Raw genomic sequence first — 22,313 nt, 5'->3', positions numbered from 1 at the left:
ATTTTGGACATTTTTTTCTCATTTAAAAACTGGCAAATTCTAACATTTTTGACTCATTTGTTTAATTTTGTTCTCTTTATCTATTCTAGGACTTCAGAAAGCGGATGTAGTTGTAGTTCAGATTTAAGCAGAAATATTGAAAATTCTGAAGGGTTCACAAACTTTCAAATCCCACTGTAATTGGAATGATATGTAACAAAATCATTTATTGTGAAAGCCTAAAATTGAGAAAGTAATGGACTCATTATTCTGCCGTCTACTATCATTTTTGTTTATAAATAGATGTTCACTAATGGACTAATGGAATGCAGCTTGCACAATAGTTACGCCAAAATGACAAAGATGAAAAGAGAGGAAACAGAGGCTACAGCATGTTTCTCTTTGAAGTTCCTCTCCCAGGAGGCAATTCATTTAATTCCACAGAACAAAAGGATTAGGCTATTGGTACTGTTTGTGGTCCATGATATGCTGCTTGCATTACATGTTTAGTCTTCACTCGTGTAACATTGTATGACACATGGTAATGGATAGTGTACCATGGCATTATTTTTTGTTATACAAATCAATTAAAAAAATCTAATACCAATTCTATCCTAAACATATTCCGATTTTAGAATGGGACAACCAACTATGCTGTTATCTGAGCACACAAATCTCCAAGGATGCCCAAATTTTAGCATCAGCCCATTTTCCTTTTTGTAATTGTTAAAATGTAAAAGATGAAAAAATATATATTTTGGGGGGCCTAAAATGCAAAAGAAATGGGTCATCTTTAGACCTTTTAGAGATCATTTCATCTTCAACTTGCTTAATTGACGAAGCCACAAGCTTAGTGGCGACACGCGTTGGGTGCCTCTGTCCGCACCTCCTCTTTTCTCCACAGGGTACACATGCTTCATTTACCTGGCCTGACCCTGCTTTACACCGATATCTTAGGGACATGACGGTCATTGGTTGATCTGTATGTCGGTCGGTTGATTTCATGCAAGGTGGACATGGGTCAGTATATTCATCTCTGTTATTAATCTTTATTAACCAGCATTTCTGCCCTTCATGGTTTATATGGGCATTTACCTGTCCTGCATGTCATCACGTCCTTTGTGGTATTCATGGTAATTTTCCTTACGGTGATTTATAATATTACCTTAGGGTACTGGCCAGGTAGTTATTATGTACTTATTTATTTTTTGCGCCATTTAGGTGTCATTGTACTTAGTACATGTGAATTATACCCTGTTGTGGGAGGTGCGGTTTTTTGCCTTATTATAGGCTTTGTGTATAGTGGGATATTGTATATCCCTGTGTTTTAAATGTTTTTAGTGTGTTTTGTTTCCTGCATATATGTTTAATAAAGCTGTGTTATTTATTTGCTTATATAAGTGGTGACTCCCGTTTATAAGGCCTACCTTTTTTTCTCGAAGTATATATGTGGCACGTTTTCAGGCCTTGGTTAGAGTCCCAGTGACCGTGGTGCCCCCATTTGTCTATGGTTGCAACTTGCTTAATTGTTCACAAAAATGGTAATTTTGATGAAGTGTGCCCAAACTTTTACATGCCACTGTATGCAGTGGGATTACATGAATATACTTAATAAATATAGAGCATAATAGAGCTTCCAGTCTACTAGGTAAGGTAATGTGATTAATTAAAGATTGACAGTTGAAAAAAATTTGGTATGAAATATTAAATTACGTTAGAGAAGGTGCATTTATTGGTTCATCTTAGCTAAATACTTTGTCTACAATTTGTCATTGTACCTTTCTTATGTAATATGTAATCCAAATGGAGTGACATTAAAGACAGATGTAAACTGATAAGGTATATGCTTCATGCACCCTGACATGACTAAACATTAGTCAGGTGCTCTTGTATGGAGCAGGCTCAGCAGCTGAGCCTATTCTAAACCAGGCAGATGCTGGCTGTATGCCGGCATCTATTAGAAACCACAGCTAGCTCACTTCGCTGCTGTTAATCAATTGCCTGCATTTGTCAATCACTGACCGCAGGATTTAAATGATGTGATTGCTTCAGGGAGTGCCAGTGAGTTACCATGGGGTCTGTTGAAGACCCCCATCACTTCCATATTAGTCCAGCCATAACTTAATTGGAAAATGCCAATTTACAACACACTAAAATACAAGTGATCAAGTTCAAATCCACTAATGGGACTAAAAAAATAAAATAAGAAAAGTTTTCAAAAATTAATAATGTAAAGATAAAAGTTGAAATCACCAATATCCTCCCATTTGCTAGTTTAAAAGTAAAGAAATACAAAATTTAAAAATAATTATTTTGTATTGTCCTATTTTTTAAATTCTGATCTTTGAGAATATAAAAATTTTTAAATTCTGCTTTAAAGAATGAAAAGAACAATTCATGACTACAGCTGATGAGTGTTTCACCCAAATACTTGACATAGAGGTGATGGCATGACTGCAGCACATGAGTGCTTCACCCAATCCTTTGACTTAGTGGTGATGTGATGACTACAGCACACGAGTGCTTTACCACTTTACCTAGTCACTTGACGCAGCAGTAATGTCATGACGACAGCACTTGACTGTTTCACCCAAATCACTTGACACAGCGGTGATGTCATGACTACAGCACATGACTGTTTCAGCCAATCACTTCACTCAGTGGTGATGTCATAACTACAGCACATGACTGTTTCAGCAAATCACTTGACGTAGTGGTGATGTCATAACTACAGCACATGAATGTTTTACCCAATCACTTGACTTAGTAGTGATATCATGACTATAGCACATGTGTGTTTCAGCCAATCACTTGACTTTGTGGTGACTTCATGAGTACAGCACATGACTGTTTCACCCAATCACTTGACTTAATGGTGATGCATATGCAGATGGTAGAAGACTCCTGAGACCAATGATTGGCTGAGGCAGCCATGTGCTTTTATTGTGATTTCACTGCAGCAACTGTATCAACAAAGACCAGAAGATCTAGCAGAGAGGCAGAATTAGAATTACAGTGGGGAAGTAATCTCATGCTCTTTATAGTAATTAGTGATGAGCAAGTGTGCTCATTACTCGGGTTTCCCGAGCATGCTCGGGTGATTTCCGTGTATTTTGGGCGTACTCGGAGATTTAGTTTTTGTCGCCGCAGCTGCATGATTTGTGGCTGCTAGACAGCCTGAATACATCGGGTAGTTGCCTGTTTGTTAGGGAATCCCCATATGTGTTTATGCTGTCTAGCAGCCGCAAATCATGCAGCTGCGGCAATACCAACTAAATCTCCGAGCGCGCCCAAACTACTCGGAAATCACCCGAGCATGCTCGGAAAACCCGAGTAACGAGCACACTCGCTCATCACTAATAGTAATAGGTCCAGCCTTTGGCATAAAATATTACACTTGGAAAAGGTCCTTCAATGTAGATGGAGTCTTGATCATGTCTGCATAGCGATGCAGTGTTTTTAAGCAAACTGCTATCATGCAGCTCTCTTTAGTGTAGTAAGAAAGTAGATCAAGTGAGAACCTATTTATGGTATATTTTCAGAAGGATTAGGAGTTTTGTCACATTTCTCTCTTTAGCTTGCCATTCTAGCATAAATGCCATCATCCTTCTACGCTGGAAGTAAAATAATGTATTTGAAATGCTCTGTGCATAATCCATCGGCAAAGTCTAGACATGATTTTTTAGACTAATTTAGATTCTCTTATGAGAGAAATGAGTGCTCTTTTATCTGTCAGCTAAAGTTAAAAACACATTTTCAGAATTTCATTTTTAGAACAAAAAGTTATTTTATATACAAATTTCTACAGTAGATGCCAAATGCTGATATTTAAATCTGGGATTCCAATGTATCTGCTGTTTTCTTTCTTTCATTTTATAAATGGCCTCTTTCAAAATTCAAATAATATAATCTTCTATTTTTTTCAATTGTATAGTGTATGTAAATACAAAATGCTGTAGGCAAAGTATTTACACGCCTTTAGACTTTTTAGGTTGGACACCAACATGATTACCTGTAGGTCTTTAAGATATGTAGGTTTCAGAGATGAGCAGATTGATCCACTGTAGATCATCTTGGAGTTGAATTTTCAGAAATTCACAGGTTCTGGCGAATATGAAAAATTTACAATTTGATAAGCAGGGATTGGCAAAAATCAATGCTTGGCACCATTTCACACACCGCTAAAGATTGCGTCAGCCAGAGAGTGGGCACTAATGTAAATGATTTCCCATAATGCTTTGCAGCTCTCATACTGCCTTATGTACTCAAGTATAAGCCGAGTTTTTCAGCACATTTTTTGTGCTGAAAATGCCCTCCCTTGGCTTATACTCTAGTGAGGGTCCAGAACATGGAGGGGGAGCGACAGAGCTCTGCTCCTCTGCTCTGCTTGTAAGCAGCACATGACGTCCCTGTCATATGTTGCTTACAAGCTTAAAGCAGCTGCTGGCACTGGAAAAGAACGCTGTAAGGGAGCACAGGAAGGTAAGTGTAATAGTTTATTTTTTAAAATGTTTTTCTGATGAGGGCTATGCATACAAGGATAGGGGTAAGGAGCCATGCATATAAGGATAGGGAGGATGAGCCATGTAGACCATGATAGAGATGAGGAGCCATGCAGACCTGGATAGGGATGAGGAACAATGTAGACAAAGACAGGGATTAGGAGCCATGCATACAAGGATAGGGATGAGGAGTCATGCATATGAGGATAGGGCTGAGGAGCCATATTGCATCATATTCCACAGCGCTTTACATACATGATCATCACTGTCCTCATTGGGGCTCACAATTTAAATTCCCTATCAGTATGTCTTTGGAATATAGGAGGAAACCCGAGAACCCTTAGGAATCCCACACAAATTTGGGGAGAACATGCAAACCTCTTGCTGATGTCCTTGGTGGGCTAGCACCCAGGATCCCAGCACTGCAAGGCTGCAGTGCTAACCACTGAGCCACCATGCTGCCCAAGTTTTAGTCTGTAAATGATAATACAAAGATTTAAGTGATAGAGAGGTGCTGGACCTGTGTCTGTGAAAGTGAAATGATCTGTGATATACTGCACCGTAATATTTTTTTTTTTACCCAGTGCAAAAAAGAGGGCAGTTTACTACTAAACTCAAGATGCACTGTTCTAAATTATTATGCACAACAGAGTTTTCAAACATTGTATAGGTTGTAAAGAACTGAAAATGGTCATTTGTTCAATTTACAGTGTTCAGGTGTTTGCACTTTCAAGGACAGTAAAAGGGCCTAAAAGCTCTCTTCCTATGATTTCAGTCCAAAACATGACCCCATCACATTGCAGCCTTGTTGGGACATGGTGGTCAACAACCAACCATCCACTACTTCATCCATTTGGACCATCCAGTGTTGCACAACATTCATCAGTAAACAAGAGTGTTTTAAAATTAGTTGTCATGTATGTCTGGGCCCGCTACAACAGTTTCCGCTTGTGAGCACTGTTTAGAGATGTCTGAATGATAGGTCTATGCACAACTACAAGTGTCTTGAGGAGCCACTACGAGGTTTGCCATGACGTGGCAGTGGGCTTCATACAGTCTGATCAGAATGTTAAACAAAGAACCTCATGTTCAGTTTTATATATTTTTGCCTAGTGGCTTTAGATCATTGTATGATTTTTGGAGGTGCGGTCCATGCTCTTTTTTTCAGCATATTGCATGATCTGTCCTATTTTTTCTTTTTATGTGCACTCCTCCCATTTGGCACAGGTTATTTTAAGTAGCAGGAGACTGCAAAGTAAGGGGTCTAGCCCATTTTTGCTCTCACTGAAGAGCTGGAGGAAGGTGAGTTTCAGTGCTCCTTTCATTTGGTGTGGGTGCTGTGTGGTGGCCATTGTTGCAGTAGTTTTGTGCTGGTGGGGCAGCGCTGTCTGGAGTCATGGGGACTTAGTTTTGCAGCATGGGTGCTGTGGGGCACCAGGCCGTCTACCCTGCTGGTGCATTGACGCTGTGGCGATGGTCGGCGCACGGCTCCGCTACGTTAGGGCGATAGGACCCACTATGAGGTTTGCCATGACATTGCAGTGGGCTTCATACAGTCTGATCAGAATGTTAAACTAAGAACCTCATGTTCAGTTATATTTTTTTTGCCTAGCTGCATTAGATTATTGTATGATTTTTGGAGGTGCTGTCCATTCTCTTTTTTTAACAACTACAAGTGTTTTGAGGATCTTACACTCTAACGTCACAGGACGTCTTTGGCACCAGCAACTTCAAATCCCTGTTTGGTAATGGGATTTTAGCAGATGCTCTCTTAATCTAATTGATTTGTGTGGCAGAAACCTTCCTCATTATGACTTTAACTGCACAAAACAATCTGTGTTCTATATCAGCCACAAATCTCTTCACAGTATCTTGATCACTCTTAAGTTTTCGTGAAATATCTAATGTTTTCATAACTTAACCAAAGCATTGCATTTATTTGATTTCATTTGATGATTTTAGGCAGGAGATAGATCTTTTTTCTTTCCTGTATTGCTTGAAACCTGTGGCTTGCTTAATATTGTGGAACATCTTTCTTAAGCAGTTTTCCATTGACTGGGCTCATCTGGCAAAATAATTATCACAGGTGTTTGAGATTAATTGCAGTGATCCAAAGATCCCTGAGACAATTTGCATGATGATTTGGAATGTGGTGTAGTTTGTATTGGTTCTTTTTTTTAGCTGAGAACCCCTTCAAATGGTTGCTGTTGTTGTTTCAACAAACTTTGCATTATTATTATTATTATTATTATTATTAATATACATTTTATAGCGCCATTTAATTTATTCCATGGTGTTTTACATGTGAAAAGGGGGCAAATATGGACAATAAAACAATGTAGGAAATTTTGTAATATATTTTATCACAGAAATATGATTATTTTGAGCCACTTCTTCCCCTGCCTCCTACCTCATGAACTCACTAACTACTCTATTTGGACATTGATAGCAATAATATAAATGCACTATACTCCTAAAAATGTTTTTATTAGAAAGAATAAAAATAGTAACTTTCTTTTTATTCCAGGTGAATATGTTGTAATGACAACTCATTTCCACTTAAAAAGAAAAATTGGCTACTTTGTCATTCAAACCTACTTACCCTGCATTATGACCGTCATACTGTCTCAGGTCTCATTTTGGCTCAACAGAGAGTCTGTTCCAGCAAGAACTGTATTTGGTAAGTGCTTTCTTTTATGAATGAAAAACTTAGAAGGAAATGTTGCGGCCATTAAGATCTTGGCCACCTAATGGAAATTTAAAAAAATACTTATTTAAGGGTTTCAACCTAGCATATTATAAGGTCTTCACGCACCCTGTTTTCCACAATCTGTGTTGGGAGTCTGAGTATGAGCAGTCACCCCTTATGGGAAATGGAGAAGCAGCTTAATGAGAGTACTCAAGTAGTGATGAGCAAGTTTGCTCATTATTCGAGTTTTCCGAGCATGCTCAGGTGTTCTCTGAGTATCTTAGGCATGCTCGTAGATTATGTTTGTGTCCCCACAGCTGTGTAATTTGCTGCTGTTAGACAGCCTGACCACATGCAGGGATTGCCTGTTTGTTAGGGAATCCCCACATGCATTCAGGCTGTCTAGCAGCCACAAATCATGCAGCTGCGGGGAAACAAACATAATCTACGAGTACGTCCAAGATACTCAGAGAACACCCGAGCATGCTTGGAAAACTCGAGTAACGAGCACACTCGCTCATCACTATATACAAGAGGTTGTATTCTATAAGGGGGTCCCATTAATGTGTCAATGCACGTTTCGGCGTCAGCCTTCGTCAGGGGCCCCCTGACCACTCCCCTGACGAAGGCTGACGCCGAAACGCGCGTCGGGGAGTGGCACATCCAGGAGACGGCAGCACAACAGGTAATACCTGCTCCAGGCAATCTATTCATTTAAAGATATTATGTTCTATATTTATGACTTATCATCTGTGATATTGGTCAGAATGCCTAGATCTATTTAGCAGGTACCCAGCGTATATTTGGCCGCACACTTGCACCTTATAGTGATACTCTGGCCGCTCTTACTAGCATGTATTGCACTTTACGCTGGTATATTAATATATACACACACGTTCTATTGCACTTGCAGTTACTATTAAATATATATTAATATATACACACACGTTCTATTGCACTTGCAGTTACTATGTGGACTTCACCTTACAAAGCACTTTAGACACCACTATATGTATTTTATATTTATTTATTTTTTATTTATTTATTTTTTCTTTTGTACATTTAGTATGTTAGTGTGTGTTTATGCAATTTTCAGTTCTGCGTTGGGTTATATATATTTATTTATTCATTTGTATTACATCATCACCCTATTATAGCCGGACTGTGTATTGCTTTGTCTCCTTGGTATTGTGCCCTCTTTTTGGTTTCTTTCCCCCTACCATTTGGTGTATTCTTTTATAAATAAATTATTTGAATTTATTGTTTGGGCATCAGTTCGGTTTTTGTGTTCTCTTTTTTCAAATGCTCATTCAGTTGACAGCCATTTCTTTCAAGGTCTCAATACACATGTGCGCTTGTTTCAGTGGAAGTGTGATAATCACGTCCAGGGCTCTTTGTTCTTTTTTACGCCGCAGATAGTTCTTAATGACATTTGCTGTATGGCTATGGCTATTACCCTGCTGCAGAATAAATTTTGAACAAATCAGACACCCACTTGTTTGTATTGCGTCATGGACAAGTATCTGTCTACATTTCTCAACGCTGCAAACACTGAGATATGAGCAACATGGATTACCATAGATGCAGTGGTCATCAAAGGAAACTTGGTAGGTGAAAAACACATAATTATAGATAAGCTGATCATGAAAATTTAAAATTTGTAATCTTCTCTGAATCTTCACGTAAATTTTCTGCAAATCATAAAACTAAAATGCCTCTAACACTAGGAGTATATTGAACTGATTTTGCACCAGTCTTAAAATTCAGGACAAGCAATTTGTGTGACAGATATGCTTTAGACTCAGGTTTTTTGTAGCAATATTAGAACTGAGGGGTTTAATATTGCTCTCCTTGTTTGCAGTGTATAGAATAGAAAAAGGTTGTTATTAAGGTGCTGTTACTGCAGTATATCTCAAATCAATCAATCCACAGTCACACTGACTGACTACACAGGTACTGCACTTTTTTATATATCACTTGAATTTTTCGATTAATGTTCATAGGCCGGGGTCACACTTATATGGGATTACTACTTGTGTAAAAGTGTTAACCCATTATCTACCAATGTCCTTTTTTTGGGACGCCTAATCATTAGCTTCTAGCAACTAAGATTTTTTAAGTTTTATAATTAGGTCCAATTTTTTGTGTTGTGTTTGTAAAATGAATGTTTTCAAAATAGGAAATCATGTCATTGTCATTTTTAATTGAATATTGGGATGCCCTTTTCTGAAAAATCCGTACTTGTAAAAATTTTACAAATTATATTTCTGATTCATTAGGACCCAAATCATTAAGAATCTGTCATTAAAAAAAAATAAAAAAATGAAAATTGCTAATTTGGCAAGTAATGAGTTAAAGCAGTTTGAAAATGGGAATGTTAGTCTCACTCTATGGCCGAGGTCACACTTGCGAGTGTGATGCAAGAAACTCACACCAGTCTCTCGCATCAATACCCGGCACTGCCGCTGGCACTCGGGACCGGAGTGTGCGGCTGCAGTGTCGGGTATTGATGCAAGAGATTTGCGCGAGTTTCTTGCATTGCACTTGCAAGTGTGATCTCGGTTATAGAGTAAGACTTAAGGTACCGTTACACTAAACGACTTACCAACGATCACGACGAGCGATACGACCTGGCCGTGATCGTTGGTAAGTCGTTGTGTGGTCGCTGGGGAGCTGTCACACAGACAGCTCTCTCCAGCGACCAACGATCAGGGGAACGACTTCGGCATCGTTGAAACTGTCTTCAACGATGCCGAAGTCCCCCTGCAGCACCCGGGTAACCAGGGTAAACATCGGGTTACTAAGTGCAGGGCCGCGCTTAGTAACCCGATATTTACCCTGGTTACAAGTGAACACATCGCTGGATCGGCGTCATACACGCCGATCCAGCGATGACAGCGGGTGATCAGCAACCAAAAAAAGGTCCTGATCATTCCCTATGACCAACGATCTCCCAGCAGGGGCCTGATCGTTGGTCGCTGTCACACATAACGAGATCATTAAGCGGGATCGTTGCTACGTCACAAAAAAGCGTGACGTTGCAACGATATTGTTAACGAAATCGTTATGTGTGAAGGTACCTTAACATTCCCATTTTAAAACTGCTTTTACACTGAATAGTAATGCTTTATGAGATAAGGTTTTTCTTTTCCTAGATGGAATGAGCTGTGTGTCCCTTATCTGTTATGTGTAGAATCATAAAAGGGAATTATTTTGCTGCCCCCATTAACCCCATTTACTGTTTTTTTATACTAACTGTCATAAAACCCTTCATTGGCTGTTGTGACATTATAGCTGCAGGACATATTGAGGCAGCTTGTCTGACCATGCCTGATGTAATTAACCCACTCTCTGTGTCTTCAGCAGTGTGTGAAATTGCACCAGGTTTTTTGGGGGGTGGGGGGCTGAACCTTATGAATTAATTTGCATAGTGTTTGAATTTGCGGAGGTCGTAGAGTTTCAGGAAATGTGCTTTGAAGTCTCTCATCTGCAAATCAAAACACTTCAACTATACACATCATGCTCACTTCTCTTCAAAATTGAGACCCACTTACAAGCATCAGTAGGTTGAGAAAGTTTGCATATGAGTGGGCTTCATCGAAAAATTATAACTAAAGAACACTCCTTCAACATAGAAACAAGGATAAGGAGCTATGCATAAAATCATTGGAACTTGGAAGCCGGAAAATGGCAGCAGGTGTTCTGAACCGATGAGTCTACATTTAAAATATTTGGCTTTAAAAGAAGCACTGAAATATGTTAATAAGTGTCTGTTTGCATGCATAAGTGAAGCATGGTGGAGGTTTTTCAAGTTTCATTCCTCAACGCTGAAAGCATTGTCCATCATGTAATATACAATCAGGGAGGCGTCTGATCAACTCTAAATTTAATCAGCAGCAGGGAATGTATTCCAAACATACAGCTAATGCCATTAAGAAATATCATGAGAGGAACAAAAAGTCCTGGAGAGAGCCCTGATCTCAGCATTGTCAAATCTTCATGGGATTACATAAAGAAACAGAAATATTTGCCCAATCCTACATTCACTGAAGATCTGAGGTTAATTCTCAAATATGTTTGGAACAACCACCTTGCAAAATTTCTTCATAAACTGTGTTAAAGCGTACCTAGACGAATTGATGCTTTGCCGCCGTTTTGAAAGCAAACGGTGTTCACAACAAGTATTAATTTGACTTAGAATTCTCTTTTGCTCATCAATTTTGCATTTTGTAATTGATAAAAATAAGCTATTAGCACTTCTATTTTTTAAAGCAATCAGAATTTTTCACACATGCCTTAAACTTTCGCACTGTGCTTTATGTTTAGAAGTGTAACTCAAAGATTCTGTGCCCATTGCCAACTCTGTATAAGAGTCCATCTTCTCAATACAAAGGATGCCATTTCAAATACATCTGGTTTATTATATTACATTTTTGTCATCTTTGAGGAACTTTGTTAAGCATATAGTGCAATGAGTTGCTCTAGACTGCATTGTATGATCTGTCAACTTTGCTTTTCTCAGCTCTCTTTTCTGTTATTTTTCATGTTATGCTGATGACGATAATGGTTGTTGTGCATCCTAAGTAGTGATGAGCAAATATACTCATTACTCGAGATTTCTTGAGCATGCTCGGGGGTCCTCCGAGTATTTTTTAGTGCTCGGAGATTTCATTTTAAGTGCCGCAGCTGAATGATTTACATCTGTTAGCCAGCATAAGAGCATGTGGGGGTTGCCTGATTGCTAGGGAATCCCCACATGTACTTATGCTGGCTAACAGATGTAAATCATTCAGCTGCGGCAATAAAAACTAAATCTGTGAGCACTAAAAAATACTCGGAGGACCCCCGAGCGTGCTCGAGAAATCTCGAGTAACGAGTATATCGCTCATCACTAATCCTAAGTTAAAACATTTCATTTTCTCACAATGAATGCATATGATTCTGCTGAAAGCTGAAATCCACAACACTGTGTACATAATCGACTCCCTATATAGATGTTACATTGACATGTATTCACTGTAAATTGTGTGTAAAACTCATAAGACAATAATGAAACTCGGGCAAATATTTACCAAGAAGGCTAATGTCATTAACTAGTAATTAGTTGATGCAGCTACAATTGTTTTTCTCTATTGATTAGCATTTCTTTGCATTGATGAAGAGAGAAAAAAAAAAAGCTGTACAAGCAATTTTGCTGTTCGGCAGAATATATATTCATTATAATTCAGTTATTTGTGCTTTCGATGTTTCCTTAGGGAATAAAATAACAGGTTTACAAAAATCCTATTAAATGCCAAAAAGCATCGCTTGCTAAGTGGTACTTGTGGTCATCAGTAAATTCAGGCAAGTTTCATAACGAACGACGTAGTGAAAACACCGCAGTAGATGTAATATATTAATATCTACAGTTGTCAAGGTAACGGTGAGATATGTGATGTGCAGAACATGTTCAGAGGCAACCAAAAAAGTACACTTTCCACAGCAGTCAAAATGGGATGCAGCATTTACACAATTTGTGATCATTAAAACCTTAAGTAATAACATAAAAAGACATATAATGACTAATGATGGTTGTTATTGCATTCAACCCGCTCTGATTATTAAGTTGCATAAAGTTCTGCGTGAGATGATGGGGCCTTTTGTCCTTTTTACAAAACCACCCTCTTTGCCATCTCAGTCCTCCTAGCTTTTGCTTTCTTGGACATTTTACCAGAATGCAGAAGAGAAAAAACCTTTTTGCCCAACCCCCACATCTAACAACATCTGAAGTCACTGCTGTCTGATTACTCATTCAGTTTATCTAGCAAGAGCCAAGAAGTCAGCGGAGCAACGGCTTGTGATGGACAGAGAAAAGCTGCTGCATAGGGAGGAGGAAGGATATGCTCCCCATTGCTGTCGACGTAGACAAAAATGCCTTGATTTTTTTTTTTTGAGAGTACGGATGTTGCTGGGATGAATATTTGCCTTCAGGGTTGAAAAGGGATTTTTTTTAATCTAATGCTATTTTCCCCATTATAATCCATAGTTAGAAAACATGAAGTACAGAACTTACAAAAAGTGATTACCCTTAAACTAAGTGATACTATTTGAGACTTATGGTTGCACTAGATGGAGGCCTGATGCTATCGCATCAGGAGGGCGGTAATGTCACGATGGGGGCAGGCATGCGGCGCTGTTGTTGCCTAATGGCATCCTGTGATAATCTAATGACATTTGCATCAGGGGACTCATGTGCTTGATGCCTACGCTTATATGCATTGTTTTTGTCCCAGCGATGCTGTTGCTCTTCAAGAGTTTCATTTGCTCTTTGTTGTCTTCGACGTTGTGCCTTTGCTGCTTTCCTTTCATTGTCATTGGCGTACTTTTTAGGAAGAGCCATGTTGGCATTGATATTTGCTTTTTAAAGGGGTTTTCCCATGAACAAAAGTTCATTTTAAAAATGTTCTGTGTCTGACTTTACCGAACATACCACATCTCCTGGGCAGGAAAAGAAGCAAAAGACAATACTGACATTACAGCAGGAGATCGCAGAGGATACATTTTGTGAAGTAAAATATTTTTTAAAAACAGTCAGTGAAATATTTTACCTCACAAAATGAATCCACTGTGATCCCCTGCTGTAATGGCAATATTGTCTTTTGCTTCCTCCCCTGCCCAGGAAATGTGGTATGCTCCGTACACAGTCAGACACAGTCAATTTTTAAAATGAACTTTTGTTCGTGGGAAAGCCCCTTTAAATTAACCGGCTTCCACTGACTGTAGACACGTCACGCATCAGACGTCGGGATCAGCCGAATGATTCACTGCACCTGGGTGTAGTTTGCGCAGGCACAGTAAATCAGACTGCCGCCATCTTTGTGCAGACAGATAGCGGCGGTCACATTAAAACTGTGCATGCGCCCCTCCTGTGGAAAGATGGTGGCAGTCAGTGAATCATTCGGCTGATCCTGGAGGCAGCATGTTTGTGATGGTGTTGCGCTGGTGGTACTGCGCAAGAGGCTGCATGAGTGTGTGAGTGTAAGTGTGAGTGTGTGAGTGTGCTACAACCCTGCCGGCATCACTGCATGACCTCCCATTCCCAACCTGCCTTACACACAAACTTACTATTCCGGGTCATGCTGTGAGTTCTGTCTGCTCCCGGCTCCATGCTGTGTGTCTCATGCCTCCTGCATGCTCTTTGCGTTCTTCTTGGCTGTGTGCTTAGGGTGGCGGGCCCCGGCACTTCCTGATTCTTGTAGTGTCTGTGTGCACCTTCCCATACCTCCCAACTTTTGAAGACGGGAAAGCGGGACAAAGTTTGTGGTGCACAATGCGCACCGCGGCAAATTTTAGGCCACACCTCTGACAAAACACCAATTCATAACTAGTCACACTCATATCCACGTCCCAACCACACCTATTTAGCACTGCTGATCACACTGTTTCATAAAGAATAATTATAAACAAAAAAATATGGTCACACAATGCTCCATACTGTATAATGGCCACACATGATGCTCAATACTGTATAATGGCCACACAGTGCTCCATACTGTATAATGGCCCCACATGATGCTGCATACTGTATAATGACCACACATGATGCTCCATACTGTATAATGGCCCCACATGATGTTCCATACTGTATAATGGCCACACATGATGCTCCATACTGTATAATGGCCCCACATGATGCTCCATACTGTATAATGACCGCACATGATGCTCTATACTGTATAATGGCTACACATAATGCACCATACTATATAATGGCCACACAGTGCTCCATACTGTATAATGGCCACACATGATGCTCAATACTGTATAATGGCCACACAGTGCTCCATGCTGTATAATGGCCCCACAATGCTCCATACTGTATAATGGCCCCACATGATGCTCCTTACTGTATAATGGCCCCACATGATGTTTCATACTGTATAATGACCGCACATGATGCTCCATACTGTATAATGGCCACACATGATGCTCCATACTGTATAATGACTACACATGATGCTCCATACTGGATAATGGCCCCACATGATGCTCCATACTGTATAATGACCGGACATGATGCTCCATACTGTATAATGGCCACACATGATGCTCCATACTGTATAATGGCCACACATGATGCTCCATACTGTATAATGACTGCACATGATGCTCCATACTGTATAATGACCACACACGATGCTCCATACTGTATATTGGCTGCACATGATGCTGCATACTGTATAATGACCGCTCATGATGCTCCATACTGTATATTGGCCTCACATGATACTTTGTACTGTATAATGGCCACACATAGCTACTCCTACACACGTGGCTGCACTCCATACACTTTGCACACACGGCTCCGCTCCGTACACACGCGCTCCGCTCCATACACCTTGTACACACGCGGCTCCGCTCCGTACACCTCGTACACACGCTGCTCCGCTCCATACACCTCGTACACATTTAGCTCCGCTCCATACACCTCATACACACACGGCTCCACTCCATACACCTCATACACACATGGCTCTGCTCCGTACACCTCGTACACATTCAGCTCCGCTTCATACACCTCGTACACATTCAGCTCCGCTCCATACACCTCGTACACATTTAGCTCCGCTCCATACACCTCATACACACATGGCTCTGCTCCACACACCTCATACTCACATGGCTCTGCTACATCCACACTGTAAACACCTCCTGTAACTGGTGATCATCTGTCGCTCTGCAATCACACAGCACTGAGCAACTGAGTCAAACAGAGGAGGCTGTGAGGGTCCATCCCACCCTGCTCAGCCCCACTCATTCCACACACGATTACTAGCCAGGCATTAGCTCCAGTCCACTGGTCTGCTGCTCACATTGCGGCACCCAGGCTGTGTTCGGCAGGTAAGCCCTGGCAAGGTGGTGACTGTGTTACATACCTCAAAGAAGTGTCCCCTCTTTCTCCCTCTCTGAACTGTACCGCACACGCACACTGGAAGACTCAGGAACATACGGAAGGGGAAGGGGCGTGGCCTAACACAAGGGTGTGTGTGACGGCTGCTTCTCCTGTTGTCTGCGGGAAGCAGAGTGTCCTGTGTGGGACAGCGGGGAAAAGCATGAGGGACGGTTGGGAGCTATGCCTTCCTAAGGTGTCCCCAGCGAATTGCCAAGAGACCTCATGTACTTAAGGCATTCCCACCTCTAAGGGAAGGCCTGAGCAACTTACTTCCTTAGTCAGTGTCTTGCTGCAGAGGTGCTAGGCCCTGTCCTGTTATTACTCTTTTGTCAGCCATCCAGTGGAGCTAAGTACCCTGGTCTGAGTCCTTGTTCCTAGCTTTGTTCCATTCCCTGTCTGAACTTAGTCCTATTCCTGTGTCCGTTCGTATCCCTGTCAGTAGCCTTTCCTATTCCGCTGTGTTTTCCCTTGTGTTTATTCCTTCCTACTCTGCCCTGTTCTACTCTGCTGCTCATCTTGCAGCTCTGCTCTCGCACTGCGGCTCCGCTCTGCTCTTTGCTCTACACTCTGTGGCTTTGCTCTGCTCTCGGCTCCCCACTCTGTGACCTTGCTCTGCTCTTTGCTCCACACTCTATGGCTCTGCTCTCTATGCTCCGCTCCCTGTGGCTCTGCTCTGCTTTTGCACCACGTTCTGTGACTTTGCTCTGCTCTTTGCTCCGCACTCTGTGGCTCGGCTCTTTGCTCCACACACTGCGGCTTTTCTCTGCTCTCGGCTCCGCACTCTGCGACCTTGCTCTGCTCTTTGCTCTATGGCTCTGCTCTGCACACTGTGGCTTTGCTCTGGTCTCGGCTCTGCACTCTGCGACCATGCTCAGCTCTTTGCTTCGCACCCTGCGGCTCTGCTCAGCTCTTTGCTCTGCACCCTGCGTCTCTGCTAAGCTCTTAGCTCCGCACCCTGCAGTTCTGCTCATCTCTTTGCTCCGCAGCATGTGGCTCTGCTGAGCTCTTGCTCTGCACCCTGCGGCTCTGCTCTTTGCTGCACACCCTGCGGCTCTGCTTTGCTCTTTGCTCTGCACCCTGCGGCTCTGCTCACCTCTTTGCTCAGCACCCTGCGGCTCTGCTCAGCTCTTTGTTATTCCAGTATGGAAGAGGTTCTTACTTGTTCCCATATACCACTCATACCTCTCTGTGTTCCTGTCCTCCCTGAATCAGTCCCTGCTCCCATATTCTGAACAGGTTCCTACCTGTTCCCATATATCATTCACACATGCCTGTGTTCCTGTGCCTTCCGAGTCAGTTCCTGTCCCTTCTGTTCCAGCCGTACCTGCCTGCCAGTGTGTCAGCCTTTTCTGACTGACTGCCTGCCAGTGTCTCAGCCGTGCCCACCTGCCTGCCAGTGTCTCAGCCCTGCCCGCCTGCCAGTGTCTCAGCCATGCCCACCTGCCAGTGTCTCAGCCATGCCCGCCTGCCAGTGTCTCAGCCGTGCCCGCCTCCCTACCAGTGTTTTGTCCCCCAGTGGGATCAGCAGTCACAGCCAGATGTCATCCTGGAGTGGTACCTGGGAGCTACCTGCCGCACAAGCCTAACCTCACCATCAGAGGCTCCAGTGAACCCAAGGCAGCTGCTTAGTCACACCTCTCCCAGGGTAGTCTGGTTTGTGGCACAGTGAGGCCACACTCCTACGCTCACCCCACCCAGTCAGGGTGCGAGCCTGTGAGTGAGTGTGTGAGTGTGAGCGTTAATGTGTGAGTGTGAATGTGTGAGTGTGAATGTGTGAGTGTGAATGTGTGAGTGTGTGTTGCATGCAGCGTATAGAGTGTGTGTGTGTGGTGCGATGGTGTTCCTCTGGTGGTACCGCGCAATAGGTTCGTACCAGCAGCAGTTTCCATATTGAGACACCCAACACTTGAGTGTCCCAATATGGCAGTTGGTGAACTTCCTCCGCTTGGAATTCTGGGATTCGGTGACATCTGTACAGAACAGGAAATGAAAACATTACAAGGAAATTATATAAATAGTTGAGTTTTATTTGACTAATCTGATTTCAAACAAATAATCTATTAATCAATGGTTTAGCTTGATAATGAGTTTTATCAAGTTAAAAAAATTGAGTTCTGGATTTTCTACTTTTTAGTAAGGTAAATTTGGAAGTCACATGTAAAAGACCGGCATATGCTGTTTAAAATTGTCATTGTACATATTATGTATACGTTAAAACACAAGATATAGGCATACTTACTTCTTAGACACTGAGAATTCATTTTGGATAGTTTTTAGAATCAGTGACCACAAGTCCACTGCTTTGGTAATTAATAGAGTTGAGCGAATTTTTGAAAATTTGGTTCGGATAACAATCGTCAGCGAATATTGAATCTATTTATAATTTATATAATCGCCTTGTAATATTTTCATTTCCTGTTCTGTCCAGAGGTCACCGTATCACAGAATTCCAAGCGGAGGAAGTTCACCGACCGCCATATTGGGACACCCCAGTGATGGGTGTCTCAATATGAAAACTGCTGCTGGTACCAACCTATTGTGCGGTACCACCAGCGGGACTCCGTCACACCACACACACACTCACGCAGCCTCTTGCTCGGTACCACCAGCGGAACAGCGTCGTGAACACACTGCAGCATGGATCAGCTGAATGATTCACTGACTGTCGCCATCTTTGTACAGGAGGGGCGCAAGCGCAGTTTTAATGTGACCGCCGCTATCGGTCTGCATAAAGATGACGGTGGTCTGATTTACTGTGCCTGCACAAATTCCGCGCAGGTGCAGTGAATCATTCGGCTGATCCTGGCGGCAGATGCACGACGTGTCTACAGGCAGAGGAAGCCAGTCACATTAAAGGGGTTTTCCCACAAACAAAAGTTCATTTTAAAAATTGACTGTGTCTGACCATGTACGGCGCATACCACATCTCTTGGGCAGGGAGGAATCAAAAGACAATACTGACATTACAGCAGGGGACCACAGTGGATTTATTTTGTGAGGTAAAATATTTCACTGACTGTTTTTTTAAAAAATTTACCTCACAAAATGTATCCTCTGCATTTCTGACATCTCATAGATATAGCTGGTACTGTCACAGCTGAATATTAGCATATAAAAAACGCAGCAAAAACACCCAGTATGAACTTACCCTTAGGAAAACTGTACCCTCTTGAACATCAATTAAGCCTAGTTAGGGGTGACTAGAGTCCAGTAAATTTGGCTTGTTTCCCACTCATGTCCACCTCTTTGATTGCAAAACAGTTACATGCATACAGTGCATAAGGCATTAAACATTGTACTCCCTTAGAAATTACAGGACCAGAACAGTAGATAATAGTGGCAGTTGAAGGGCAACAAGCAACTGACAGGTTCTTTTAACCATTAATATGAAGCATAAAGGTGCATCACTTTTGAAGCCCAGACCACAGAAGTACATCAGTAGCACAATCAGTACATCATAGAGGGATTAGCGTAGTGTATGCACAGTGTGAGTTATGCCCGCACAGCGTGAGTGAGGTTTCCAGCATTTTTCAGGAAAACGGAAAACATATTTTTTCCTTATTTTTTTATTATAAATTTTGGTCAACAAAGATTTCATACTGGGTTTTGGAGAGGTGTCACCTCCATAACGAATGGCTGTTTATTTCATATTGAACAATTTATATAATAGATTATGTTTCACAAAGAGCAGTAAATGCATACTTATTGTTAATATGCAGACTTAGCCCAGCATACTGTTTCTTTTTTGTACCTTGGAGTCTTTTTGTCATCTCTATCTGCCGCTCAGCGCTCCTGGCTTCAAATATGTGAATGGGCGTCATTTTCTTAAACTGATAAAGCTATGTTTCCAGAAGCACTAGCTTCTCCTTAGTGCTTCAGACCCCTCCACATCTCCTGTATGCTCCTGACTAGCTCTACCTTTTTGATTTATCAGGTAATATGTATAATTCTACTGATGCTTCTGTGCACTCTCTGATCCTCTGTCTGACTGATTTTATCATGTGCTGGCTAAATAACTAGCATTTATTTGTTGTGCATTGCTTATATAGCACTATTATATTCTGCAGTGCTTTACATATGTTATAATTGCTGTCCCCATTGAGGCTCACAATCTAAATTCCCTATCCCTATGTCTTGGAGTGTAGAAAGATACCGGAGAACCTGGAGGAAACCCACTCAAAACTCCTTGCAGATGTTGTCTTTGATGGGATTTGAACCCAGGACGTCAGCTCTGCAAGGCAACAGTGCTAACCACTGAGTTACCGTGCAGCCCTATAGCTGCCTGTGTAGTGTTTACATAATTTTCAGATTATAGAAGCGCTCAAATCTCTTGCACTCTTCCACAATTGCAGTCCACTCCTCAACAATGGGAGCACAGAGTAGTGGTTGTTGCCTACTGCTGAAATACAGTATCAGTTTTGAAATAATGAAAACGTCACTTTGCTGATGCATATGGTAGAAGAAAATCCTCTGTCATTTGCATTGATAAAGCAATATATGCAGCTTCACATCACTGGTCTCTCAGAAGTAGGTAAAAACTTAGCTTAATTTATCTCAGCCCTTATATTAAAGATCGCTCTAGTGCAGTAAATCCTTTCAGACCCACGATAGAGAGGCCCATCCTGCACCTTGCAACCCTCTCCTTCAAAGAACAGTATCAGTTCTCTTAATCCTTCTATTCACAGCCCATTTTGCAGTATATCTTCTCAGCCACCAGTTCAGGGGCATGCAAAAGTATGGACACTCCTGGTCAAAATTACTGAACAAGCCATAACCCTAACAGGCTAATTAAGGTCTGAAACCTTGGTCAAAGTTATCTGAGCACACAAATCTCTAAGGGTGTCCAAATGTTTGCATTAGTCCATTTTCCTTTTTGCAATTTTTTAAATAAAAAAGACTATATATATATATTTGATTTTTTTGCCTAAAATACCAGTAATTTTGACCAGGGATGCCTAAACTATTACATGTCGCTGTATATATAAGGTTATATGAAAAAGTTTGGGCACACCTATTAATCTTAAGCTTAATGTTTTATAAAAATTGTTTTTTTCGCAACAGCTATTTCAGTTTCATATATCTAATAACTGTTGGACACAGTAATGTTTCTGCCTTGAAATGACGTTTATTGTACTAACAGAAAATGTGCAGTCTGCATTCAAACAAAATTTGACAGGTGCATAAGTATGGGCACCTCACCAGAAAAGTGACATTAATATTTAGTAGATCCTCCTTTAGCAAAAATAACAGCCTCTAGTCACTTCCTGTAGCTTTTAATGAGTTCCTGGATCCTGGATGAAGGTATTTTTGACCATTCCTCTTTACAAAACAATTCCAGTTCAGTTAAGTTTGATGGTCGCCGAGCATGGACGGCCCTCTTCAAATGACCCCACAGATATTCAATGATATTCAGGTCTTGGGACTGGGATGGCCATTCCAGAACAGTGTAATTGTTCCTCTGCATGAATGCCTGAGTAGTTTGGAGTTTGGAGTGGTGTTTTGGATCATTGTCTTGCTGAAAGATCAATCCCCTCTGTAACTTCAACTTTGTCACTGATTCATGAACATTACTGTCAAGAATCTGCTGATACTGAGAGGAATCAATGCATCCCTCAACTTTAACAAGATTCCCGGTGCCGGCATTGGCCACACAGCCCCAAAGCATGATGCAACCTCCACAAAATTTTACTGTGGGTAGGAAGTGTTTTTCTTGGAATGCTGTGTTTTTTGGCTGCCATGCATAACGCCTTTTTGTATGACCAAACAACTCAATCTTGGTTTCATCAGTCCACAGGACCTTCTTCCAAAAAGAAATTGGCTTCTCCAAATGTGCTTTTGCATACCTCAGCGGACTCTGTTTGTGGCATGCTTGCAGAAACGGCTTCTTTCGCATCACTCTCCCATACAGCTTCTCCTTGTGCAAAGTGCATTGTATAGTTGACCGATGCACAGTGACACCATCTGCAGCAAGTTGATGCTGCAGCTCTCTGGAGGTGGTCTGAGGATTGTCCTTGACTGATCTCACCATTCTTCTTCTCTGCCTTTCTGATGTTTTTCTTGTCCTGCCACTTCTGGCCTTAACAAGAACTGTACCTGTGTTCTTCCATTTCCTTACTATGTTCCTCACAGTGGAAATTGACAGGTTAAATCTCTGAGACAGCTTTTTGTATCCTTCCCCTGAACAGCTATGTTGAATAATCTTTGTTTTCAG

The 22,313-nt window shown here is 41.5% G+C and overlaps 1 protein-coding gene across 1 annotated transcript in view; it reads left to right on the top strand.

Moving 5' to 3' along the window:
• The window catches only part of GABRA1 (gamma-aminobutyric acid type A receptor subunit alpha1), a 302,930-nt gene that overhangs the window by 266,701 nt on the left and 13,916 nt on the right, over positions 1 to 22,313 (top strand). Inside the window, exon 8 of the mRNA XM_077266108.1 lies at positions 7,009 to 7,161. Within this exon, the coding sequence (XP_077122223.1) occupies positions 7,009 to 7,161 (153 nt within the window). The remainder of the gene's footprint in view (positions 1 to 7,008; positions 7,162 to 22,313) is intronic.

The sequence above is a fragment of the Ranitomeya variabilis genome, chromosome 5, assembly GCF_051348905.1.
Source record: "Ranitomeya variabilis isolate aRanVar5 chromosome 5, aRanVar5.hap1, whole genome shotgun sequence".
Taxonomy (NCBI): domain Eukaryota; kingdom Metazoa; phylum Chordata; class Amphibia; order Anura; family Dendrobatidae; genus Ranitomeya; species Ranitomeya variabilis.
The sequence above is the reverse complement of the archived record's forward strand: the minus strand, read 5'-3'. Positions and strand labels throughout refer to the sequence as shown.